Source organism: Ruditapes philippinarum, unplaced genomic scaffold, assembly GCF_026571515.1.
Source record: "Ruditapes philippinarum isolate M1 unplaced genomic scaffold, ASM2657151v2 ctg5879_1_1_1_1, whole genome shotgun sequence".
Lineage (NCBI taxonomy): Eukaryota > Metazoa > Mollusca > Bivalvia > Venerida > Veneridae > Ruditapes > Ruditapes philippinarum.
In genome coordinates, this window is record NW_026859515.1 from 84,308 (window position 1) to 109,555 (window position 25,248).

The window sequence follows — 25,248 nt, forward strand, 5'->3', positions numbered from 1 at the left end:
ACAAAAAAGCATAATATCTAATATTTTACGATGCAAGCAGGCCCGATTTCAAAAACACGATGTGTTATTATTTACTGATTTTAGTTTATTTTCGAAGAAATGCATTCTTAAAGTAGAAGTGAATGGATGCTATTGAGTTAATTATAAAAAAATAGCTTAGGTTAATTCCAATAAACTACTGTAAAGATCTGTAATGTAAACACTTTTTTATTTTTGTTTTATAAAAAAAAAATGAAATCATCTCGCTATATCAGTTGGTTTAAATGCATTTAATCACCAGAGTATTTTGATAATCATCCACATGCATTAGTAAAAGGTTATTTATGAAATATAAGTTTCTTTTGCATGACAAGATATGAATATCATTTTATTTCTAAATAATTGCATTTAGGCTATACAGGATGGAAATAAGATATGGGGTACAATAAAAACTGGAACAAATCAGGATGGACATATGGCATCACCAATCACAGCGCCTTCTGGATTTCAACAAGAATCGTTGATCAAACATATCTTCGAAATATATGGTGTTGATAAAAAAAGAATTCGCGTCATTGAAGCTCATGGTTCGTTAATTTTAGTTGCTTCTGCCTTTGAAATTTAATTGATCGTTAATTATTCTTGTTTTTTTACTCAAAACCTACCTTTCTTATGTTAATCGTAATTCCTAATAAGTCAATATAGTCACCTGTGACTCTTCATAACTAAATGGCTGCTGCCACTTCAAAAGAACCACATGAAATAAGCATCACGCTAGAATTTTATATGAGCTGTTGACCAAGTTAAACGACATGCCTATCTTCTGGTTCATACCTTATATAATGTATCATAAGTCTACATCTACGAGTAAATATCGTAAGGATTATGGAAAATCAAACTATTCAAGTCAATATAAATATGACCCAGGTATTTAAAACAGTAAATATGCCCAAAGACAATTACATAGACCTGTTTTTTATTTATGATGAAACTTAAATGAAACAATTAAGATAATTTCTATCAAGAAGTCAATGCACTTGGGAAACAATTTGGAAAATGCACAAATGCAACAGAAGAAGTATTCATTGGTTCCGTAAAAACAAACATCGGTCATCTGGAGGCAGCTGCTGGTGTTGCTGGTCTCATCAAAGTTCTTTTGATGATGAAGTATCAAATTGTTGTACCGTCATTATGGTACAACGAAGAAAACGAAAATCCATTGATAAAGTTGTCACAATATGGATTTGTTGTCCCGACAGAATGCAAACCTTGGAAACAGTCAGGTAATGAAAATCTTATTGCTTGTGTTAACAGTTTTGGATTTGGTGGCACTAATGCTCATTGCATTGTTGAACAATATTTGCAAAATAAAAGTCAGAAAAGGAACAATGATACATGTTTACCTTTCATTATAACAATATCGGCACATAGTGAAGATAGTCTCATTTCAAATGTCCGACATATACATGATTTATTGAAATTGAAGGTGTATGACATTGGTTCCGTATCGTACACATCAACATGTAAACGTGATCACCGACCAAACAGAAAAGCATTATATGGAACCAGTCAAGACGGTATTATTGCAGCTGCTGCTACCTTTCTTAGCGTGGGTGAAAACATATATCCACCTTTAGAGTCAAAACAAGTTGTTTTTGTTTTCTGTGGCGTTGGTACATCATGGACAGGGATGTGCAGTTCACTAATGAAGTTAAAAGTATTTAAGGAGGCAGTATTATGTATCGATAAACATCTAAAAGCACATTCAGGCTGGATGATTTCTAACAAACTTACTGACGGCGAGGATATATTGTCTAACCCGATGGTTTCACACATTGCCATATTTGCTTGTCAGATTGGCCTAGCTGCAATGTGGAAAGAACTAGGAATTGTTCCTGATGCCGTTGTTGGACAATCGGTTGGAGAAGTTGCAGCCGCATATGTAGCAGGATATTTGGATCTTCAAACAGCAACTAAAATCATATTCTATAGATCGAAACTTCTTGCAGCAGTTACGTCTGGTAGAATGGCAGTTGTACACAATGTTGAAATCGAAATCGTAAAAAAACATTGTGAAATTGAGGGATCAGTTTATATTGCAGTTTTTAATAGTCCAACATCGTGCACAGTGTCGGGGAAGGCTGAAGATATCAATACTTTAAGACAGACAATTTCAACAATAGAAAATATAAGACCTAAGTTTATAGACTTAGAAGTTCAATGTGCATACCATAGTCCACATGTCGAACAGGCAGCAAATGATCTAGAAAAGCAGTTACAAAACATTCAGTCATTCCAATGCCATACACCAATGTTTTCTACTGTAACAGGAGAACAAGTGACAAACGATTTGATTGGGACGCCAAACTATTGGGGACAAAACGTTAGGATGCCAGTTCTATTTTCAAATGCTATCAATGCAGTGAAATCAAAAACGGGGCATAACATATTTCTTGAAATAGGACCCGGCCCAGTGCTACGAGCACATATTGAAAAAATATTAAATGGAAGTAACAGCTATACATTAATTCCGTCCATGCAGAAACAAAGTGAGGTAAAGACATTTACGGAAGCACTATGTACACTGTACGAGCTTGGTTTAAACCCAAAATGGAAAACTATATTTCCGCATCAAAGCGATTTGACTGATATACCTATTTATCAGTTTCGTAAACATCGGAAACTCTACCAAAGTCCAAACGCTGTAAAGAAAACACAAGGAAAACACATGACAAATGCAGAACATATGTTTGTCAAGCAACTTCCACAGAAAGACGACGTTTCTCGTTTTAAAATCGAGATAAGTGAAGAAACTACACCTTTTGTATTTCAACATATTGTTGCCGGCCACATAATACTTCCTGGAGCAGCATATGCTGATGTTGGCTTTGAAATAGGAGGCAATGTCTTGGGTCTTTCTACACACAATATTTCATTGTCCTTGGAATTTCTTCGGCCTTTAAAAATTGAAATTGGGACAAAATCCAGTTTGCAGATTTCCACAGTTGTTCAAAGAAATGAACTTCTATTTCATGCAAAACATAAGCATGTTACTATGTGCAAAGGTTGGATAAAATCAACAGAGGAGTCACTTGAATCTGAAACGTTAGATATTGAATGTTTAAAACTTTCAGTTACTAACATGGGGTGTAAACACATGTCTGCAGATGAAATCTATTCAAATTTAGAAGCAATGGGATTTAAATATGGTCCCTTTTTCACTTCAATAAAAAGTTGTATTACAAATGGTATCGAAAGTTTAACAGAAATAGAAATACCAAATGAAGTAGTTAGTCAGTATGGCTTGACAACATTACATCCGTGTGTTTTAGATGGAATGATGCAATCAACCATTAACAATTCATCTGAAGAGATTTTGATAAAGATAAAAAATGAAAAGCTGAAATTTATGCCGGTTGCTATCGGTGATCTTCGTATGTTTGGCAAGCCAGAGAAGTATATGTACATTTTCACAAGGAGAATCAACACGACAATTTTAGATTGCGTGATGCAGGTCCATTACAATATCCTTTTACTTAGCAAGGCTGGAAAAGTTTTGGTAGACCTTCGTAACTATACAACATATGGCAAGAGAAATTCATCAATTGCGCCTTGTGAATTGTCATACCGCTTAACATGGCACCCTGTTGAAAAAAATAGTGAGCCAAATAAGCAAACAACTAATGTTCTGCTTCTTACAAATACGCCTTCACAAGATTTACATCAAGGGCTTGAAGAATTTGAAAATATATTTATTTTTCAAAATAAAAACAACTGGTCAAATGAGGAATTCGTATCAAATGCATTTATAGATGGTACTATCGGAGAGATTCACGCTGTCATATTGTTTATCAGTAAACACGACGACACGGATTTAAATGCAGATTCGGCATCATATATACATGAGTGCGTGACGAACAACTGTATGCTTCTCACTGCACTTGTAAAGTATATGACTAATCTAAACATTTCTTTACCACTGTATGTTGTTACGCAAAATACACAACCAACGTTATCAAATGAAACGAAATCAATCAATCTTATAGGAGAAGAACTTTGGGGTTTCACTCGTTCTATACATCTCGAATTTATACACGGTGATATTACATTGATTGATCTTCAGCCTACGTTACAAGAGACAAAATATACTTTAGTCTCTTTCATACGTGATACATGCCATAAAATGGAGAAAACAAAACCAGAAATTATCATACACTATGAAACTATTTATGGTGCTCAATTTTCAAAAGTTCAAAGGAGGGAGATGATTCCAGCGCTTAGGGTAGAAAACAGAGTTTTGAGAAAAAGTTTTTCTCGTCACGAAGTTTTAGCAGATAGATCAAAAAGAGTTAAATCTTTGATTGTAACACCGTCGGAAGAAAATGAAGTAAATAACTCGAAGGAGGAACATATATCTTTAGAGATAAAAAATGTCTGTTTACATCCGCTTTCAATTTACCCAAGGACAACAACTGGGATTTGTCTTGATCAAGATATATGGAGAGATAATTTAGATAACGGGCATAATCTATTTGGCCTTGAATATACGGGTATTCCAATATCAGGGTCTACAAACAGGAGATTTGCATGCGGGATATCTGAAATTCATGCCATTGATCAAGAGGAATCGTTCAATAAATGGGAAATCCTAGCTATATTTCCCTCAAGCATAGCCACAAGGATGTCAGTACCAAGATCTTGTACTATACATATGAAGGACATTCCATTTTATCAACCTGGTCTTATTTTGACTACAGTGTTATGTTGGAATCTTTCAAAACAAGTCCCAAAACGTTCAAGTGTGTTTGTTTACAGCTGTCACAAGTCTTCATTAACGAAGCTCATTTTAGAAACTTTGGTACGTAGTAAAAAGAATGCCAACCTCGTCGATTTGTCAAACAATAACATTCACAATGAAACCACTTTTGACGTTTTGCTGTCACTTGAAAAGCTCGATTCGAGTTTACCTATACTAGCAAAATGTAAAAAGATAATATGCCTACAGGAGAATATTTCAGAACCAATACGTCTAAAAGCTTCGAGATCTGGGGAACAATCTGTTTCGACCTTTTCTGCTATAGAACTGCTTGAAAAGAAAAGTGTTTGTAATCTTCTTCCAAAAGTCGTTTCCTGGCTACGAAAGAACTCTCAAAGTTTAGGAATTTTGGAGGGCTCTTTGCAACAAGACGATAGTTGCAGATTACCTTTCAACTCATTTGAAATAATGAAAAATGGCAAAGTAAATCTGCCCATTAGAAACCCTATCAATAGATTGTTCAGTAAGTCTGGAATATATATTGTAACGGGCGGACTGACTGGCCTTGGATGGGAGTTGATTGTCCTGCTGGCTGAAATGGGTGCTGGTATTATAGGATCGATATCAAGACGAGATCGCTCGGCAGATAAAGCAGATGATATTGCCAAAGTCGAGAAAACAACAGGGTGCAAGATAATCAATGTAAAAGGGGATGTTACTGATTTAAAGTCAATGTATGGAACTGTAAAAGAAATTGAATCGTATGCAAAACAAGAATCTGTTCGTGGTATATTTCATGGAGCTGGCGTTTTGAATAGTCAACTCCTTATGAACTTAGAAGAGTCTCAGATTGATTATGTACTGCAACCGAAAGTGATAGGGACATTAAATTTGCATATAGTTGCCAAGGATATGGAGCTTGACTATTTTGTAGTCTCATCCTCAATAAATAGTCTGATCGGCTCACCTGGCCAGAGTAGCTACGGTGCCGCCAACTCATTTCTAGATACATTTATAGAATGGAGACGTGAACAAGGACTACCAGGTCAAGCTATAAATTGGGGAGCATTGTGTGTGGGAATGGCGTCTAGACCTCAATTTGTACAAAACTTTACAAAACGAGGATTCAATCTCCTAACAGTCCTTGAAATCAGAAGTTGTTTTCAAGATGCTTTGATGCGGAATGCAACTAGTATCGTATACGCTGATATTAATTGGGATATATGTGCAAAAGATTATACAAACACGAAGCTGGAGAGAACGAGGTTACAGATGTCGATTTTGATTGAACAAGCAGTGTCACATAGTATGCACTTTGACAATGATGGAATAGATGATATGTCTTTTGATGTAAAAACATTGCAAAGTGCTGGAACAGAGAGACAACTGGCAGCTTTAACGCAGGTCATTCAAAAGATTTCAAGAAAAGTGATTGGAGGTGACCATCGTCAAATCAGCATGACATCTTCTATAGAACAGATGGCATTTGACTCAATGTCAACTGTCACTTTTATCAACATTGTACACGATATAATTGGGTTTCGAATTCCGCCGGCGTTCATGCTAAACGTTAGCAACACTCTGAATGACGTTAAACAGTTGCTTTATGGTAAAATATTTGCAGTTAGATTATAGCAGCAATATTCTGTTGAGGGAATCAGTGCGCAAACAAACAGTGTGCTTGGAATAAAATCAAGTAAAGATGACAATATTACGCCAATTGAAGTGTAAATTTGATTTGCTTCTTGTACGTACCAAATAATAGGTTGATATTTTATAGAATGTTTTGAGAAGGCGAACAGATGAAACTCTAGGCCGATTTACTTCCTTCATGATAACGTGTGTCTCTTTGGAGTAGCTGTATAAAATATATCATCAATCTGTTAATATTTAAACTTTTTTACATTGAAACGTTTATCATTTACGTAAAGCAAACTGTTAAATGTAAACACAGCAAACGCGTGCTGATACATAATAATGTAACTTACTGTCAATTTACATTTCTGTGGTCTAAAGGACTGCATGCATCTGCAACTGTCATACTGAAGTATGACTTTTTTTGAAATTCTGATCTCCTAACACTAAATCAGTGTGAAAGAGTGAAATATATTTATGTCTTTAATCACACCAAAATTTGACATTTATCATACAAATAGTTTTCAGCATTAAGCATGTAAAAGAACTGTAAGTTGTAATGTGACCATCAAACTCAAATTTACTTGGGATTCATCAACAAACCCTCCTTAAACAAGTGTTATAACTTTCAGGTTATTTTTGATACATTAATATACAGAATGTAAGAAACATAACATAATGTAGGATTTTTCATTGACATGTACCTAATTTTGCTTGTTCAATCATTTTTCTCACTGCAAAGACATTATGCGTAACATCAATGTACTACATACGCAAAATTGCCACAGATATGTTATTTCTGTCTGTACATATTTTGCCTTTATAACTCTTTTAATTATTATTTGCCTAATCCAAGAGATGCATTTGTATTTTTAGTTTCATCTAGTGATTTGCTTTTAATCATCTGTAATTTCATTTTAATAGATGCAGAAATATAACCATAGTCTTTCATTTACAGTTTTTATTCAGTTTCTTGACTTCTCGTTTGCTATGTTTTGCTATCATTTTTATATAGCCTTAAAATTTATGTGTTTTAATTACTCTATTCTATGTGATGAATGCACGTTTCAAAGATTTCTGTAAGGTTTGTAAATATTTATTTGAAAAAAAAAATGTATTTTATGTTGACTTTATGTCTAAACAAATTATTAAATTATTATCGTTAACAGCCTATCAATCTCTAAATGTGTACAATTTTAAAAGCTGAGAGTGGATCAATAATTGGTCGTGTGCTCTCCCATATAGCTGGGAATTTTTTTTAACAATTTAATCGTGATATCCCTGAAATTAATAGTAGATTTTTGCAATACCTGACATTAAAGAACTATGATTTTCAATAATAGGATTCATGCAGATATAACGATTTTCTTGCAACTCCCTACATCGATATTTATATATTTATATTATATATTTCCGGAGAACATTCTTATTTATATATTTATATTATATATTTCCGGAGAACATTCTAAAAGACAAAGATAATAAACGTATGTTTAAGCCTACCTTCTTTAATGCTCATTTAAAAAATCAACAAATATAAATAGTAAATGCACATTATATCAGTGTATGACAACCACCAGTATCATCAGGCGATATTGTGACGTGATTTAGTTTAGTCGTTGATTACACAGGAGGTTAACATGTAAATGCATTTTGTTTTTTATCATTAGCATAAGAGTAATCAGCGCTTAAGTTGTTTTTCTGTGATAAGTATGTCCTGAACAACGCTTTGTTTTGCTGTATATTGCTCTGTTGTGTTGAGAAATATTTATTTGAAAAAAAAATGTATTTTATGTTGACTTTTTCATTGTACCGTGAATAGCTTACACACGTGGGTTTAAAAGTGTACATACGCATGCATGCGTGCGTGCGTGCAAGCGTGCGCGCGTGTGTGTGTGTGTGTGTGTGTGTGTGTGTGAGAGAGAGGGAGAGAGACTAACTTTTATGTCAGACTTCCAAACCCAATAACCAAACTAACCGAGTAACTTTTATGATTATTCTTTTATAAAATTTAAATGAGAAAATATATGTTGGAGTTATTAGTGATTTTATTTGTTAGAGGTTGATATTTATAATTATCCAATTTTATACAATATATCTAAATGTAACTGGGAAATCAAAATGTTCTAAATAAAAGGAATGGCAGACCATTGGATATACAGTTTAAGGAAATTTATAAAGCTAAAATGTTATGTACTTTTAAAATCTATAATGAACAATTATGGATAATCTGACTACATGCTTTGATATGCATTAAAACATTGCAATAATAACAAATACTGTATGTATTTTACAGAATTATTGAATTTTCTTCTCAAAATGTATCTAGCAGTTTCTTGGTATTATTTGTTAAATAATAGTGTAAGCTTCTGAAATTTGTATATTTTGTTATAAATGCTCAAATAGATGTCCATTACTCATTATGTAATAACATTTCAAGCATAGAATACAAAATACATTGACTTTTGTAACTGTAATTTTGATTCTTGTGCAGTCCTTAAATCAATGAATACAATTGTAATTATTGCCGCCAGGAACATTTACTATAAAATAAAGATAGAAAAAGATATATGAGGTCTTGTTCGTTTTCCCTATCAATAAAATGGATTAAACGGAGTCCCTAACGAACGCCAATAATAGCGCAATTGAAACTGTTGCAGTCTCAGTTCATTTAAGCCTGTCCATTCACGATACAAGCTACTGTCCATGTCCCTGGGACCGGTTTTAGCAGAGTTCAACATTTAAACATGAAAATGGTGACATTTTCAAAAATAAAGAGGAATATGTTAGTTAAAAGTGAAAGGACATTTTCACTGTTCTTCCTTATTTCAAATTATCAATGAATTTTGAGTACATATGTCCCATTTCATCATTACAAAATACAAATTAACTCGGCTCAACTAAAGGAAGCAACATATCAAACGGAGGCTATTAAAAGTAAAGTGTAGTTCCTTCTGTTCTTTACCTTTTCCATTTTTTCCCTTTCTTAATCGATCAATCGACAAAAATTCATGCGATTAAGATGTGTTATTTTATCATACAAAATACAAATTATCTGTTTTGATAGTTGTGACCGGGAACATCTTAACTTAATAATTATAATTTGACCGTTCTAAACAAAATATTACATTATTATCGTTAACAGCCTATCAATCTCTAAATGTGTACAATTTTAAAGCTGAGACTGGATCAATAATTGGTCGTGTGCTCTCCCATATAGCTGGGAATTTTTTTAACAATTTAATCGTGATATCCCTGAAATTAATAGTAGATTTTTGCAATACCTGACATTAAAGAATTATGATTTACAATAATAGGATTCATGCAGATATAACGATTTTCTTGCAACTACCTACATCGATATTTATATTTATATATATTTATATTATATATTTCCGGAGAACATTCCTATTTACATATTTATTATATATATTTCCGGAGAACATTCTAAAAGACAAAGATAATAAATGTATGTTAAAGCCTACCTTCTTAAATGCTCATTTAAAAAGTCAGCAAATATAAATAGTAAATGCACATTATATCAGTGTATGACAACCACCAGTATCATCAGGCGATATTGTGACGTGATTTAGTTTAGTCGTTGATGACACAAGAGGTTAATATGTAAATGGCTTTTGTTTTTAACAATGGCATAAGAGTAATCAGCGCTTAAGTTGTTTTTCTGTGATAAGTATATATGTCCTGAACAACGCTTTGTTTTGCTGTATATTGCTCTGTTGTGTTGAGATCTCCGAGAGCTATATCGTAAAGTACAAAACGAATAATGCTCCCTGGAACTATATTCAGCAACATCATGATTGGATTTCAAAAGTGATGCTTCGCTTTGATGAACAATACTTCTTGTTATGAAATTGTGAAAGATAACGTAGCTTCTAAGAAAATGTTAACTTGCATCATCATCGTCATGTCTATTATGACCATCATCATTATCATAATAAAAGTCACTACAAAATCACTACAATCATCAATTCCATTGTTATCAACATAATCATCATTACACTCATCGTCAAGTCCATCATCATCATCATGAAAATCATCAAAACAAAATGCGTTATCATCGTCATCGTCATCATCATCGTCACCACCAACGTCATCAAAACCTTTACCATGACTATCATAATCGAAATCACTATGATTTTCATCAGCATTATTAAGATAGTTTTCGCTCCTCACCATCAAGCTCGTCACCTTCTCCAGTGTCATCATTATTGAAATCATGATCACTTCTATCATCATCATCATCATCATCATCATTTTTATCATCATTATCATCAAAAATATGATTATCATCACCTCAATAACAATCATAATTGAAATACTTACGTCAGTTATCGTTTAAATCATTATCACCTCAAGTATTATTATCAAAATCTGATAATCAACATCATCATCATCATCATGAAAAATCATTTCATCTTAATCATAATCATCACAATTATAATAACCATCACTGTATAATCACCTTTATCATCATCGTCGTCTTCGTCGTCGTCATAAATCATTATCACTTCCATCATCATAAAATCATAATTATTACCATATAATCATTATCATAATCAGTACTTCCATTATTAAATTTTTTATTATCATCATCACATCTTCATGAGCATTAAAGTTATACATCATCACCTCCTCCTCCACCATGTCATCGCTTAATTACACATAATACTATAATGACCACAGGTACTTCGTCGTGCATTATTTGAGGCACAAACGGGCCCCTGAGTAGAACAAGCTAGCTGAATAGCCGACTCACATGAAAGAATATGGCCCTTATATGGCTGAAATTTCAAACCTATATTGGTGAGAGGTTTGTGGTGTAAAGCCAAAGACCCTATCGCCCCACAACAATATAATAAATCAGTTAATAGAACAGTTTAATGTTCGACATGAGCGGTTGTTTGCATATACATGTATAGTCAAAGATGCTAGGCCGTTCATTGAATCCCGCCTTTCCTTGTTGATCTTGTTTACCATATTTTGTTCATTAATTGTGTTTAAAGTTTACATAAATGTCACGATTACATTATCCTTGCTATACTAACAAACTTGCCAAGTTTATACATATAACATATTAATTAATACTCTCGCTCAACAATCTCAAATAAACTTACACTAATAGTATAACAAGTATATTCACTGTCTATCAAAAACGAAATAACTTTATTTTCCCCATTTACAAAATTTCAAAAATGCAAATAAAGATATAACGAACATTTGATTTCATATAAACAGTTCCAGTTTTAAATTTACACATGTCATTATTCATTCTATTGGTTGAGTAACAAATGGCATACACAGACACTCTAACTTATTTACAAAATTAATGTAAGTCAAATTGAATTCACGAGAGCAGAGCTGAGTCACCGCGCCATTCCTGTGCAGGATGCAAACCAGTTGACCAGTACTAAATGCCCTTACTTTTCTCCTTATATGCCAGAGCAGTGGCACAATGCAAATGACCGTAGATTTCATGATCAATCCTGTACATTGCTTGAATCGCCCGGTTCACAGTCCAACGCCAATCTGACTGAAGTTTAGGAAAATCCTATCTTCTTATGTGCATAACATGTAGATCTAATTCCCAGCAACTCATTTTCGACTTTTAGCCTATTTGGATTTTAGAATAAGGTTATTTTAGCAAATCTTACAGACAATTATTTATGTCATCCGTGAATTGATTTGCCTTAGAAAAAATTAAAATAGACATTTAGAATATAATTTCTGCGAAAAATTATATCCAAGACTATCAATTTCGGTATCAAAACGTTAAATCCAGTTATGCCATTTATCTTAAAAGTATCGAAGGGCATCGTCATTTTTGTCAAATGTAATGTCATTTTATCATGTTAATCGCATTACACATGTCTGGTTTCCAACGACTGAAAATATAAGTGTTCCATTTTCGTGAACGCGAAAGCGGCCACAGATTGGCTGATTAAAAGGTTACATGACCGTGACCTTTCGAGCATCGTCAGATCTACAAATAAACTTTAGAAGATCTCAACTTTAGAGCAACATGGTCCTGGCCAATCCAAAAGGAAGTGTACAATACACATTGTGTAATATTATTTAATACAAGGGTAATAAAATTTAATCTTCAACACGCTGCTGTTTAAATTTTAATAACAGATGAAAAAGTCGTCTAATGATACCTTAAACAGACGACTTTTGTGTGCGCCTTTTGACCATTGGATTATTAGTCCCGCATATTAATTAAATCTGTTATAAATATCAATTAACGTTTTAAGTACTTACCGCTTTAAGTCATCCAAAATAACTGTTTTCTGGTTGACATAACATGGAATCACGACTATTGAAGCCTTAAAGTATATCATACACTGTTCTCAATTTTACTGCGCTTTTGCCCTACGCAGAATGCGCATGCGCGAAATGCAACATCGGTTACTTTGGAAGAATCGTATTGTAAAAAGGTCTATAATGCTGGGGTTTATGGTGAAGTAGGAAGGTGGCCATTATATTTTGCTTATTTTGTCAAGGTTATCAAGCTTTGGTGTAAAACGATCCGAACTCTTAATATAATTATGAAAAAAGTTTACGAACAAAGTGTTATTGATTGTGAACATGGATATAAAAACTGGGTCTCAAATGTTAAACGATTATTGTATACATATGGTTTTGCTGATGATTTTATAAATAGTAATAAAGGTGACGGTAAATTATTTCCTGGAATGTTTAAACAAAGACTTGTTGAAAGTTATGTGCAAAATTGGCATGGTAGTATTGAAAATTGTAATGTTTTAGATCTATGTAAAAATTGCAAAACCAATTTATCGTATGAAATTTACCTTGACTTTTTACCACGTAGTTTAAGAATGTATATTTCCAGAATAAGAATGTCTCTCAGAATACAAACGTGTAGATATAATAGACATTATCACGAAACGAATGATATTGTCAATGCTGTAATACTATTGATATCGAAAATGAATATCATTATATTTTGGTTTGTCCTTGTTACAATAATATTCGTAAAATATATATATATAAAATATGTTTATGTAAGACCATCGATGTTCAAATTTACTCAGCTATTGCAAACTTCAATTTTATTGGTTAATTTAGCGAGATACATTAAAGAAAGTTTGGTATTCAGAAATGTTCAGTTAAATATTTGATGTTTTTTAAACATCCTCTTGAAAAATAGAAACTTTATTTCACAATTTCCATATAACTTAACATCATGTTTGTTTGTGTAAACATGCATTATTCTTAAATGATAAAGGTATTTTATCTTATGTGATTCATTATCATATGATATTTGTGTGCATTCATGTATAACTTGTAATAATAATGACACATTATTACAACAAAAAGAATCCATTATTTGTCGATGTTTAATAAATAACATTATGCCCATTCAGGGATATATAATAAATGAACAAGTGAATGTCAAAGTAAGATTACAATTTGCCATAATTTTTTTCAATTTTATTATAATTTCGCATGAACGATAAAAAATTAACGTGTCGCAAGAAAACGTCTGTAAATATGCATTAGAATTTTCTGTAATGTTCAATTTATAAAAAGAGTAAGGCAGTTTTTTACATATAAGGCAGATAGATATTTTATCCTAAATTTTTTCCAGTAACAACCCGTTTGCAAATCACCATTATAACAGTCAATCTTTTGAAATATATAAGTCAATTCAGCTCAACTTGACTATAAAAATGAGCATAATGTTGGCTTTACCAGACAGGACAAGTTTATCAAACATTTTGTAACCTACGTCTTTGGTGTTTTCAGGAAATGGTGAGGGAATGTGACTCAGAGATAATTCGACCCCTTTTTGAAGTAGGTTTATCAATGATAACATTATAATTAGGTACTAGTACAATAATTCCTTATAAAAGAATGGTAAATTAACATGTATTATTTTTTTTACATCTTAACACCTTTTATTATCGAAATCATCTTATTCAGAAAAAGACATTCTGAATAAACATCTTAATTTATGACCAAAATACATGTAAACCTCAAACTTTGGTAAAGGCATTACGAATAAGAAATCAAAACATTATTTTTAAATATTTTTCTGTCGTAATGATCTATTGACAAATAAGATTAAGACATGTTATTATGGAATTTTCATTTATCTGTGCTGATTTTCCAGCAAACTGTTTTCTTGAGACATTTGGATCTATCCCGTAATGAATTACGTTTTGCTGGTGGAGCGGTCATCGGGGAAGCTCTGCTTGCAAATGAAACAATCTTGTCTCTTGACCTAAGCTGGAATCATCTACGCAGAGACGGTGCTTGCTTCATTGCCGATGGTCTTGCGGTGAGTGTGCAGTATTTTCTTATAGAGTAATATGATTTAAGTATTGGAATAAATGTCAGTTTTATGGCTTTAAAACACCATAAGTGGCTAAAACTATTTTATTTTTAATAAGTCTGAACTTTTTAAATGGAATAACACTTATTTAAATTAGATATTAAAATAGTAGATGCACTTTATATATGTTTTGTTCTTTTGCATAACACGTGAAATATTAAAACACGAAAGTATTTTAAACACACAAGTTAAATTCCTCAGACAATTTCATCACAGACCTAATTTACTTGATTTTGTGGATTTCAAACACAGGGAAATACGTGTCTCAGACAAATAAATTTGGCATGGAATGGATTTTTCATCGACGGATGTCAAGCATTAGCACGTGCGCTAGAAAGGAACAGCATTTTACTTGAGCTGGATGTCACGTGTAATAGAATCAGTAAAGAATGCTTAGAGAAACTCTTGGTTGGATTGAAGAAAAATTCCAATCTTGAAATATTATGAGTAAGTATGTCAGACTTACCTCAAGATAAGAAAATATTTATCTTAGATCCTGGATGTAACATATGACTACCACACTCAACAAGGAAAAATTGCGTCCACAGAAGCACACGACAAAAATCAGTTAAACAGGATCACCGAAACGGCAAGCGATATTGCTAGTATTGCATACTCGTACAAATAAATTTAACATATTGTCAAATTAATTTTGTCTTTAACGATTAGTGAAGTATTTTCATTCAGTCACATACATACAGATTCGTACGAAAGATTTGTTTCATCTAGATTATAATATGAAGCCGTATAAAGATATAATTTGTGAAATGCCGAAAAAACATGGATATATTATATTTCATATAAATTGTGATCAAGTTATTAGAACGAAATGCAATTTATAAGTACCGTTAAATGTTCGAATTCGGATCGCTTGCTTGAACACGTGAGCAAAATGCCTATATGGTATACATTGTTATACCTCGGATCGTTCGGACTCTTGAACATGATCTCAAACAAAAAGACCCGCTGGACGCTAGTTGAAAATTATTGCACCTTATTCAAAGATACAATGTCTGTACCCAAACATGGTCACAAAAGAAGACGGAGCTTAAAACGCATAAAAACTGTGTCTTTGTGATAAAATGCTTTATTAAAAATATCCTGCAATTTCATTGAATGAAAATGTACGTACCTTGTATAATCCTAATTTCAAATATTTTCAGATAGGAAAAAATCCTATAACTCCTGAAGTTGTTGCTCATACAGTTCTTAAAAGACAACAAAACAACCGGAATCGGAGAGTTAGATATTAGTATAAGTGTATGAATTTGAGCCGCGTCACGACAAAACCAACATAGTGCGCTTTCGACCAGCATGGATCCTGATCAGACTGCGAGGATGCGCAGGCTGGTCTGGATCCATGCTGGTCGCAAACGCACTATGTTGGTTTTGTCGTGACGCGGCTCATTTATTAAAGATATTGTACAAAGTTAAATCGTTTCCATTGAAAAAAATGCATGATCTTATAGTGTTCTACTTACTGCTAAGAGTCAAGTTACCTGGAAATGTTAACACTTACCACGCTAAATATTTAAAACTTTCAATCTAGGCAAACCAATTATTTATGTTCAGGGAAAATTTAAAACATTATACATGTACCTACTTAATAGAGAACCGCGGTTACCATCTTGATAAGACGGCACGAAGTTAATTTAAGTGTTATGTTTGCCTTTTCATGTTAACTGTATAAATTTTTAATATTTTTTTTCACAAACGATTACAGCAGAAATGGAAAGGTTTAGTGATTATCTACGCAAAAGATCAAAACTTGTAACTTGTAAAGTAATTTAAATCTTACATATTCCAGGATACATTAGTGAAACCGTCATTTATTGATGTCCTTTCCCAGGTTAAAGCCATTAAAGACGTTAGAGTCATTCATGGACAGGTATTTTATTTGATTATAATTTTATATTTCCACATGAACATATATATTTATATGGCAGGATGAGTGATTTGGGTCAAATATGATAAACAAGATTAACAAGGAAAGGCGGCGTTCAATGAACGACCCAGCAACAAGAACCAGTGGCAAGGAGCCCAGACGGACCCCAAACACACTTAATCAAACAGAGGATATCAAATATCACTTATCTGATGGTAGTCACCGTTCACTCTGAAAGATTATATACTTCCCATTGTCTCTTGTGAAGAGAATCAATCAAACCAAATCTGCTATTGTTACTTTCAAACTTTGTTTTCATTTCTATGGAGGGATCTTGCCTTGTAGTAGGTTTCATATATTAACACCGATAAATGCAAAGTATAGAATAGATGAACCTTACTTCATAGTGTATTATGTACGGCACACAAACCATGTCAGTGAAAAGCAAGATCACCACCGAAAGTGGTTATTCCCCAATGCATGGGATACTTTCCTATATGTTTATTCTCCATTTTTAGTTTTTTGCATATTTTAATGCTCATTTAAAGTATTATGACGTTCTACCAACGTGTTACAATATACTTATTTTACACTTATGATTTTATCAAAAGAGTGCTGTCAATGCTGATGGGGGGAAGTTTGTTTTTGCACGCTTACAACACATGCCATTACAGCTTGAAAAAACGACTCATTGATCTCACATATTGTGTTCCTGTCTTTGATAGCACTTTCTTCATTTAAAATTTGACATTTAGGAATAAAACTGATTAAGTAAAGTTTTGTTTGTAGGTACAAGGTCGAGATCAAACTGCTGATGACGATTAACTTACTTTGATGGACGAAAATCCTACCATAGTTATCATGGAGTTCGGTAAACTGATGGGATTTCGTCTGCTCGACCTCTTTGCCGCGTTTGATAAGGATGGCAGTAAAACACTTGATCACGACGAAATAAAGACGGGACTTAGGGTAATACATGATCATTAATATTGTTACTTATAAGATTACATGTCAGTCTTCAAGTAAATCAATCTCCGCACGCAATTAATTATATGACTTTTTGTACAAAAAGCATTCGTTGATGAAAATCGAAGGGAAACTTGATCTTACCTCCATCTTTTGGCTAAGAATCACATATTTTCTCTCTCAAATAATTGCTATTGAAATTTTTACAGATATAATTAGTGAAAATGAATAAATGCAGTTGAAATTTAGTAATTTGTAAAGAATGTCTGGTAATGAAACTTTATCTTAAATTGGTATGCCTTCTTCCATGTCCCGCTCTTTGTACCTTTCCCTACTGTTGAGTCGGTGCCCTGCTGGGTACATTTGAGTCCGATCATGAGTTGGGCTGGATTTTGTTGACGACTGTAAACGTCACTCTTAATTTAATTGTGATCTTTGTACAAACATATATATTTTTGTTGATAGTTTCATTTCCCAGTATGTTAAAGTTTCAGTATTTGTAACATATCGAGTACTCTATCAGACCAAAATGTGAAGCATGGAAACGTCAATTCCAAGTCATGAATAATATTATTATTTAATAATTTTCACCTTTTACTGTTAGTGTTTCTCTTGCAGATGGTGAATATTCCACTGAGTGACGAGTGTATAGACATCCTTATACAAAAGCTTGATGTGGACGGTGATGGTGAGATAGACTTCGGGTAAGTGGTAAAGCAAATATTTAAACATGGACATTATGTAAATATTATACGCTATTAAACGTTTAAGCACAGGTCAACATAAGAGAATGCGGCTGTTTGAGACTTTTTTCTAATACGTTTCCAATGTCCAACAACAAACGCCTAACCCGTTCAATTAGTTTGAAGGGGGAGGAAAAATTACAAGCAATGTTAATAAATTTTATTGTTTATTGTCAGTGTATGGTATGGATACCAAATTGATTTTTTTTATATTTTATAGAGAATTAATGGCAGCACAAGCAGAACACAGGCGAAAAATGAGCAAATTTCTCATGACCCAGGAAAGCGACATGGATGTTGAAGACACGGACATAGGTCGCATAAGAATAAAACTTTCTCGACTTATGGCAAAGAAAATGTCGGGAAATCCTGCATTCCGACGTGAAGTCGAAAAGATGACAAAAGTAATAAGCCAACAAGGTGATGCAAAATTTACTGAAAAATTGAGCCAAAGTCTGGTGCAGAGAATGAGGGAATCCTTGTCACATTTTATTGATAAAGACAATCTAACACGATCTGCGTCAATCACGGGAGCGCAACTTACGTTATCCGATAAAATAAAACAGTGGAAACATATGAACTGATAATGTTTTCTTGAAAGAAAATCAGTCAAAGATGACCAACAAAAGATGGTTTAAACATACATGTTTATACATCAAGTCTGAACAGGTGCATGTTTTATTCACAGCAATCAAATTTACCCACCTCGCTCACTATTTACAATTCTAACACGACTGCTACTTTCCCTTTTGAACACTATAGGACCGATACTGTTTGTAGGGAGCGTTGAAGATGTTGCACTTTTTCATGATTTTGTAGAGCAACAGCTCAATAGAAACACTGGACCTCTCTGATAATGACATTGGACCATTAGGAGCAAAATATATAGCAGATGCTATGAAGGAAAATACGTTTATTCAAAATTTGGTAAGATTCAATAAGTGGAAATTATTCTATTATATAAGCAAAAAGGGTGTTAATGGGATAAAAAAGATAAAATAATCAATGCCACAAAGTGGAATTATTTGGTTTTCATAAAATAAATCAATTATTTTGTTTTCAGGAAAGATCTTACTTTCTGATGACAATATTGGTGAAATTATTTTCTTTTGAATTTGCATTTACAGAATTTTCAAAAATTAGTTTTTCAATTTGTAGGGATATCACTTTTTATTTTATGCTTTTCAGTGGATTACTGATTTATCCGTGAAAATTATATTTGATAATTTCACAGTGAAAATTATCAAAATATAATTTCACACTGTTCAATGATGAGACTACTGTTTACAACTCTGACATGGTTTAGAGAAAAACAAAGCTGAAATTGATAAATACCTGAAATTTCAAAAGTAATAAAAAGAAGAAAACTTACTTCAATTCATTCAAATTATTAATCACTAAATATCGTCTCTATATTTTTGTTTCATTTTTACAGTCTGAGAAATACAATTCCTTCCATATATTCCTCTGAATCAAACACATTTATTTTCCTCCCGTGAAATACAGAACTTTTAAAAATGGCGGCCGCTTACATTTCACAGAGCCAGGTTTAATATAAATTCGCGTAGGTAACAGAAATAAGGATGGATGGTTTGATTTTTTCTCCTACTAGAATTGTTAAAACATGCGATCATTCATATTATTTGAATAGAATGAATAGTATCACCGCCATTTAACGTTGATTGTCAACTTATTTTTTCAGCCCAAGACTTCTGGTATTTTATGAGAAATTCGACTAACAGTGGGGAAAACAGATTTTAATATTCAAGGTAATATTAAGGAAATTTAAACTTGTTTATAAGCATAAAATAAAAAGAAAATTTGTTTGTTTGTTGTGCAAGATGTAATTTTATTTCATCTTGTGAACTTTAAAAACAGTATTCTCACTCCTGGCTACTCTACTCGTCACAAACAATCAATATCCTCTATATTTATTGAACGTTCTATTTTTTTAGAGTTTAGCAGACAATAAACTGACAGTGCTTGGATTAAAATATATTGTGGAAATCATCATTGAACAAGACACAATACACAATCTTAGTATTGCCGGTAAGACATATCTTGAACATGTATAAAATGAAGTAACATCAGAATTTAACACTCTACCCCACCCCACTAGTCAAATGGTGCTCCTGTCAGACTATAATATACGCACTATGTACACATGTATTACCCAACATTTGAAAATAAACACACATTTAAACAAAATAAATTATAACAGTCCTCTTTATTTTTTGAAAATAAAATTACATCAAATTATAAAACATCAAATCAATATCTTAGGCAAACACGAGTTTTCTTCAAAACATTCATTATATTAAATATTCAGAAAGAGATAAAGTGCAAATATGTCGAGCAACAAGTTATATACAATATGAACAACAACCCCTCACAACCTCAATGTTTTATATATCATGCATTTTAGATTTTTAGACTATGGTGCTAGAGGGCGTGGGCGGTAACTTGCTCAATCAAACCGAGCCTGCAACATTTTCAATTTTGTCTTGTTTGGCTTTCTTTAGGAATTCTTTATTTCTCTTTAGTTTATTCAAGTAAATTCCAGAAGGACCTATGAGAACATTATATTTACAAATAAGCAACATATTGACAAAATAGGCGTACATGTATAAAGAAATCAACAATTTTGTACATAAATAGATTATTTAACAAAATATTATCTGCATAATTCATCCGAAGTAAATAATAACATTCATCATAATTATTCCGCTACTTTTCATGAAATCAAGCATCACTTTTATATAAAAGATTTTTCACAGACCTCGACAACTTTCATTTCATTAGAATACACACATTATTACAACAAAAAGGATCCATTACTAGTATTTGTCGATGTATAATAAATTACATTATGCCCATTCAGGGGTACAAAGTGAATGAACAGGTTAATGTCAAAATAAGATTACAATTTGCCATAATTCTTTTCAATTATATCATTTTTTTACATGAACGATACAAAATTCACGTGTCGCAAGAAAACGTCTGTAAATATGCATTAGAATTTTCTGTAACGTTCAATTTATAAAAAGAGTAAGGCAGTTTTTTACATTTAAGGCAGATAGATATTTTTATCCTAAAATTTTTCCAGTAACAACCAATTTGCAAATCACCATTATAACGGTCAATCTTTTGAATTATAAAGTCAATTCAGCTAATATAAGTCAATTCAGCTCAACTTGACAATAAAATTGCGCATAATGTTGGCTTTACCAGACAGGACAAGTTTATCAAACATTTTGTTACCTACGTCTTTGGTGTTTTCAGGAAATGGTTTGAGGGAATGTGACTCAGAGATAATTCGACCCCTTTTTGAAGTAGGTTTATCAATGATAACATTATAATTAGGTACTAGTACAATAATTCCTTATAAAAGAATGGTAAATTAACATGTATTATTTTTTTACATCTTAACACCTTTTATTATCGAAATCATCTTATTCAGAAAAAAGACATTCCGAATAAACATCTTAATTTATGACCAAAATACATGTAAACCTCAAACTTTAGTAAAGGCATTACGAATAAGAAATCAAAACTTTATATTTAAATATTTTTCTGTCGTAATGATCTATTGACAAATAAGATTAAGACATGTTATTATTGAATTTTCATTTATCTGTGCTGATTTTCCAGCAAACTGTTTTCTTGAGACATTTGGGTCTATCCCGTAATGAATTACGTTTTGCTGGCGGAGCAGTCATCGGGGAAGCTCTTCTTACAAATGAAACAATCTTGTCTCTTGACCTAAGCTGGAATCATCTACGAAGAGACGGTGCTTGCTTCATTGCCGATGGTCTTGCGGTAAGTGTTCGGTATTTTCTTTTAGAGTAATTTGATTTAAATATTGGAATTAATGTAAATTTCATGGCTTTAAAATATATGTAATGGTAGAACGTATTTTGTTCTTCACGATTCTGAACTTTTTTCCAAGAAAGGAACAGTAATATATGATATCATATAATTGTTTTCAGTTGTAGGTGCACTTAATTAGATCTGTTTTGTTCTTATGCATAATACGGGAAGTCAAAACACGATAGTATTTAAAACTCATACGATATTAATTTTAGTGACATAAAACAATAAAAATAAAATCAGGATCACTTGATCCTGATCTTTTCTCAGTGAACACGGGGCCTGTAGCGTCAAATCTTTGATGGAACACTATTTGAAATAATAATTGAAATAATTGAAACATTAAATAGGAATGTTGGTATTATTATACCAACTAAAATTCTTCGGACCATTTCATCACAGACCCAATAACTTATTTGTGGATTTCAATCACAGGGAAATACGTGTCTCAGAAAAATAAATTTGGCATGGAATGGATTTTTCATCGACGGATGTCAAGCATTAGCACGTGCGCTAGAAAGGAACAACACTTTACTTGAGCTGGATGTCACGTGTAATAGAATCAGTAAAGAATGCTTAGAAAAACTCTTGGTTGGATTGAAGAAAAATTCCACTCTTGAAATATTACGAGTAAGTAAGTTAGACTTGCCTCAAGATAAGAAAACATTTATCTTAGACTTTTAACCCTGGACGTAACATATAAATACCACACTCAACAATGGAAAGTGGCGTCCACAGAACGCACTCGAGGACCGCCGAAACGACAACCGATATTGCTAGTATTGCGTACTGGTACAGATAAATTTTACATATTGTCAAATTAATTTTTCTTTAACAATGAGTGAAGTATTTTCATTCAGTCACATACATACAGTTTCGTACGAAAGATTTGTCTCATCTAGATATTAATATGAAACCGTATAAAGATATAATTTATGAAATGCCGAAATTTCATGGATATATATTATATTTCATGAAAATTGTGATCAAATTATTAGAACGAAATGCAATTTGAAAATACAGTTAAATTTTGTTTGTTCGAATTCGAAGCTAGTTGAAAATAATTGCACCTAATTCAAAGATAAATTGTCTTTACACAAACATGGTAACAATAGAAGACGGAGCTTAAAACGCGTAAAAACTGTGTCTTTGTGATAAAATGCTTTATTAGAAAAATCCTGTGATTTCATTGAATGAAAATGTAAGTACCTTGTATTGTCCTAAGTTCAAATATTTTCAGATAGGGAAAAACCCTATAACTCCTGAAGGCGCTTTGTTGCTCATACAGTTCTTAAAAGACAACAAAACAACCGGAATAAGAGAGTTGGATATAAGTGTAAGTGTATGAATTTGAGCCGCGTCACGACAAAACCAACATAGTGCGTTTGCGACCAGCATGGATCCAGACCAACCTGCGCATCCGCCCAGTCTGATCAGGATCCATGCTGTTCGCTATCAGTTTCTCTACTTGTAATAGAGTCGGTAAACGGACAGCATGGATCCTGATCAGACTGCGAGGATGCGCAGGCTGGTCTGGGTCCATGCTGGTCGCAAACGCACTATGTTGGTTTTGGCGTGACGCGGCTCATTTATTAAAGATATTGTACAAAGTTAAATCGTTTCCATTGAAAAATGCTTGATCTTTTAGTGTTCTACTAACTGCTTAGAGTCAAGTTACCTGGAAATGTTAACACTTACCACTTACTTATTTTAAACTTTCAATCTGGGCAAACCAATTATTTATATTCAGGGAAAATTTAAAACATTATACATGTACCTACTTAATAGAGAACCGCGGTTACCATCTTGATAAGACGGCACGAAGTTAATTTAAGTGTTATGTTTGCCTTTTCATGTTAACTGTATACATTTTTAATCCTTTTTTCATAAACCATTACAGCAGATATGGAAAGGTTTAGTGATTATCTCCGCAAAAGATCAAAACTTGTAAAGTAATTTAAATCTTACATATTCCAGGATACATTAGTGAAACCGTCATTTGTTGATGTCCTAGCCCAGGTTAAAGCCATAAAAGACGTTAGAGTCATTTATGGACAGGTATATTATTTCATAATTATTTTCTATTTCCACAAGAACATATATATTTCACCTGTATTTCAATATGACAGGATGAGTGAATTGCGTCAATACTTAATCAAACAGAGTTCGCAATTTTCATTTATTTGATGGTAGTAACCGTTCACACTGAGATATGGGGTACTGTCCATTGTCTCTCGTGAACAGAATCGGTCAAACCAAGTTTGCTATTGCTACTTTCAAACTTTAGTTTAGATCTCCTTTTTTTCAGAATTTTGCCTGTTGAATGCTACATATATTCACAAAGATAAATGCAAAGTGTAGAATAGGTGCACCCTAACTTCAAACATTCATTTGAAACTTTAAGCTTTTCTGCTCATTTTGGATAGTTAAACCGGTATGATTTTATTACATGAGTGCTGTCGGTGCTGAAGAGGTATATTGAGTACGCTTACAACACTTGCCATGGCAGCTTTGAAAACAGGCTCAAACAAGCCCAGTCGTTGATCTCACATATTGTTTTCTTGTCTTTGATAGAAATGTCTTCATATTCAAAATTTGACATTTAGGCATAAAACGGATTAAGTACAGTTTTGTTTGTAGGTACAAGGCCGTGATAAAAGTGCTGATGAAGATGAACTTACTTTGATGGACGAAAATCCTACACTTGTAATCATGGAGTTTGGTAAACTGATGGGATTTCGTCTGCTTGACCTTTTTGCTGCGTTTGATAAAGATGGGAGTAAAACACTTGATCACGATGAAATAAAGACAGGACTTAGGGTAATAGGGGGCCATTAACATTACTATTTATAAGAATAAAACCCATTGCTCAAGTAAACAAATTTCCGCATGTAATTTATTGTAGATTTTTTTGGTTAATTTTTTTGTTTTTGTTTTCTCAAGTAATTTCGATTGATTTTCTCTGCAGATGTATTAAATGGAAATGGATAAATTTAGTTGGATTTAGTAATTTGTAAACAATATTTGGTAATGAAAC

General features: G+C 32.8%; 3 protein-coding genes across 3 annotated transcripts in view; all 3 read left to right on the forward strand.

Moving 5' to 3' along the window:
- Window positions 1-19,147, forward strand: part of LOC132756780 (leucine-rich repeat-containing protein 45-like) — a 28,090-nt gene extending 8,943 nt beyond the window's left edge. Inside the window, exons 6-13 of the mRNA XM_060747917.1 lie at window positions 14,159-14,206; window positions 14,526-14,693; window positions 15,000-15,191; window positions 15,911-15,988; window positions 16,555-16,635; window positions 17,464-17,601; window positions 18,217-18,302; window positions 18,562-19,147. Coding sequence (XP_060603900.1) covers window positions 14,159-14,206; window positions 14,526-14,693; window positions 15,000-15,191; window positions 15,911-15,988; window positions 16,555-16,635; window positions 17,464-17,601; window positions 18,217-18,302; window positions 18,562-18,925 — 1,155 coding nt within the window. The 3' untranslated portion in view covers window positions 18,926-19,147. The remainder of the gene's footprint in view (window positions 1-14,158; window positions 14,207-14,525; window positions 14,694-14,999; window positions 15,192-15,910; window positions 15,989-16,554; window positions 16,636-17,463; window positions 17,602-18,216; window positions 18,303-18,561) is intronic.
- Window positions 1,009-8,972, forward strand: LOC132756773 (phthioceranic/hydroxyphthioceranic acid synthase-like). The gene has a single exon (XM_060747911.1). The coding sequence runs from the start codon at window positions 1,139-1,141 to the stop codon at window positions 6,368-6,370; it is 5,232 nt and encodes a 1,743-aa protein (XP_060603894.1). The 5' UTR covers window positions 1,009-1,138; the 3' UTR covers window positions 6,371-8,972.
- On the forward strand, window positions 18,957-25,031 carry LOC132756781 (leucine-rich repeat-containing protein 74B-like; the record flags this gene model as incomplete). The annotated part of the gene is given in 9 exon segments (XM_060747918.1): window positions 18,957-19,010; window positions 19,161-19,268; window positions 20,297-20,390; window positions 21,624-21,673; window positions 21,993-22,160; window positions 22,647-22,841; window positions 23,452-23,547; window positions 24,189-24,269; window positions 24,852-25,031. Coding segments are annotated over 9 exon segments (1,026 nt in total), but the record flags the coding sequence as incomplete, so codon positions are not given.
- Window positions 25,032-25,248: the final 217 nt, after the last annotated feature.

Coding starts and splice junctions, on each gene's coding strand:
- LOC132756773 (XM_060747911.1), top strand. CDS start 1,139: ATGATGAAGTATCAAATTGTTGTACCGTCATTATGGTACAACGAAGAA.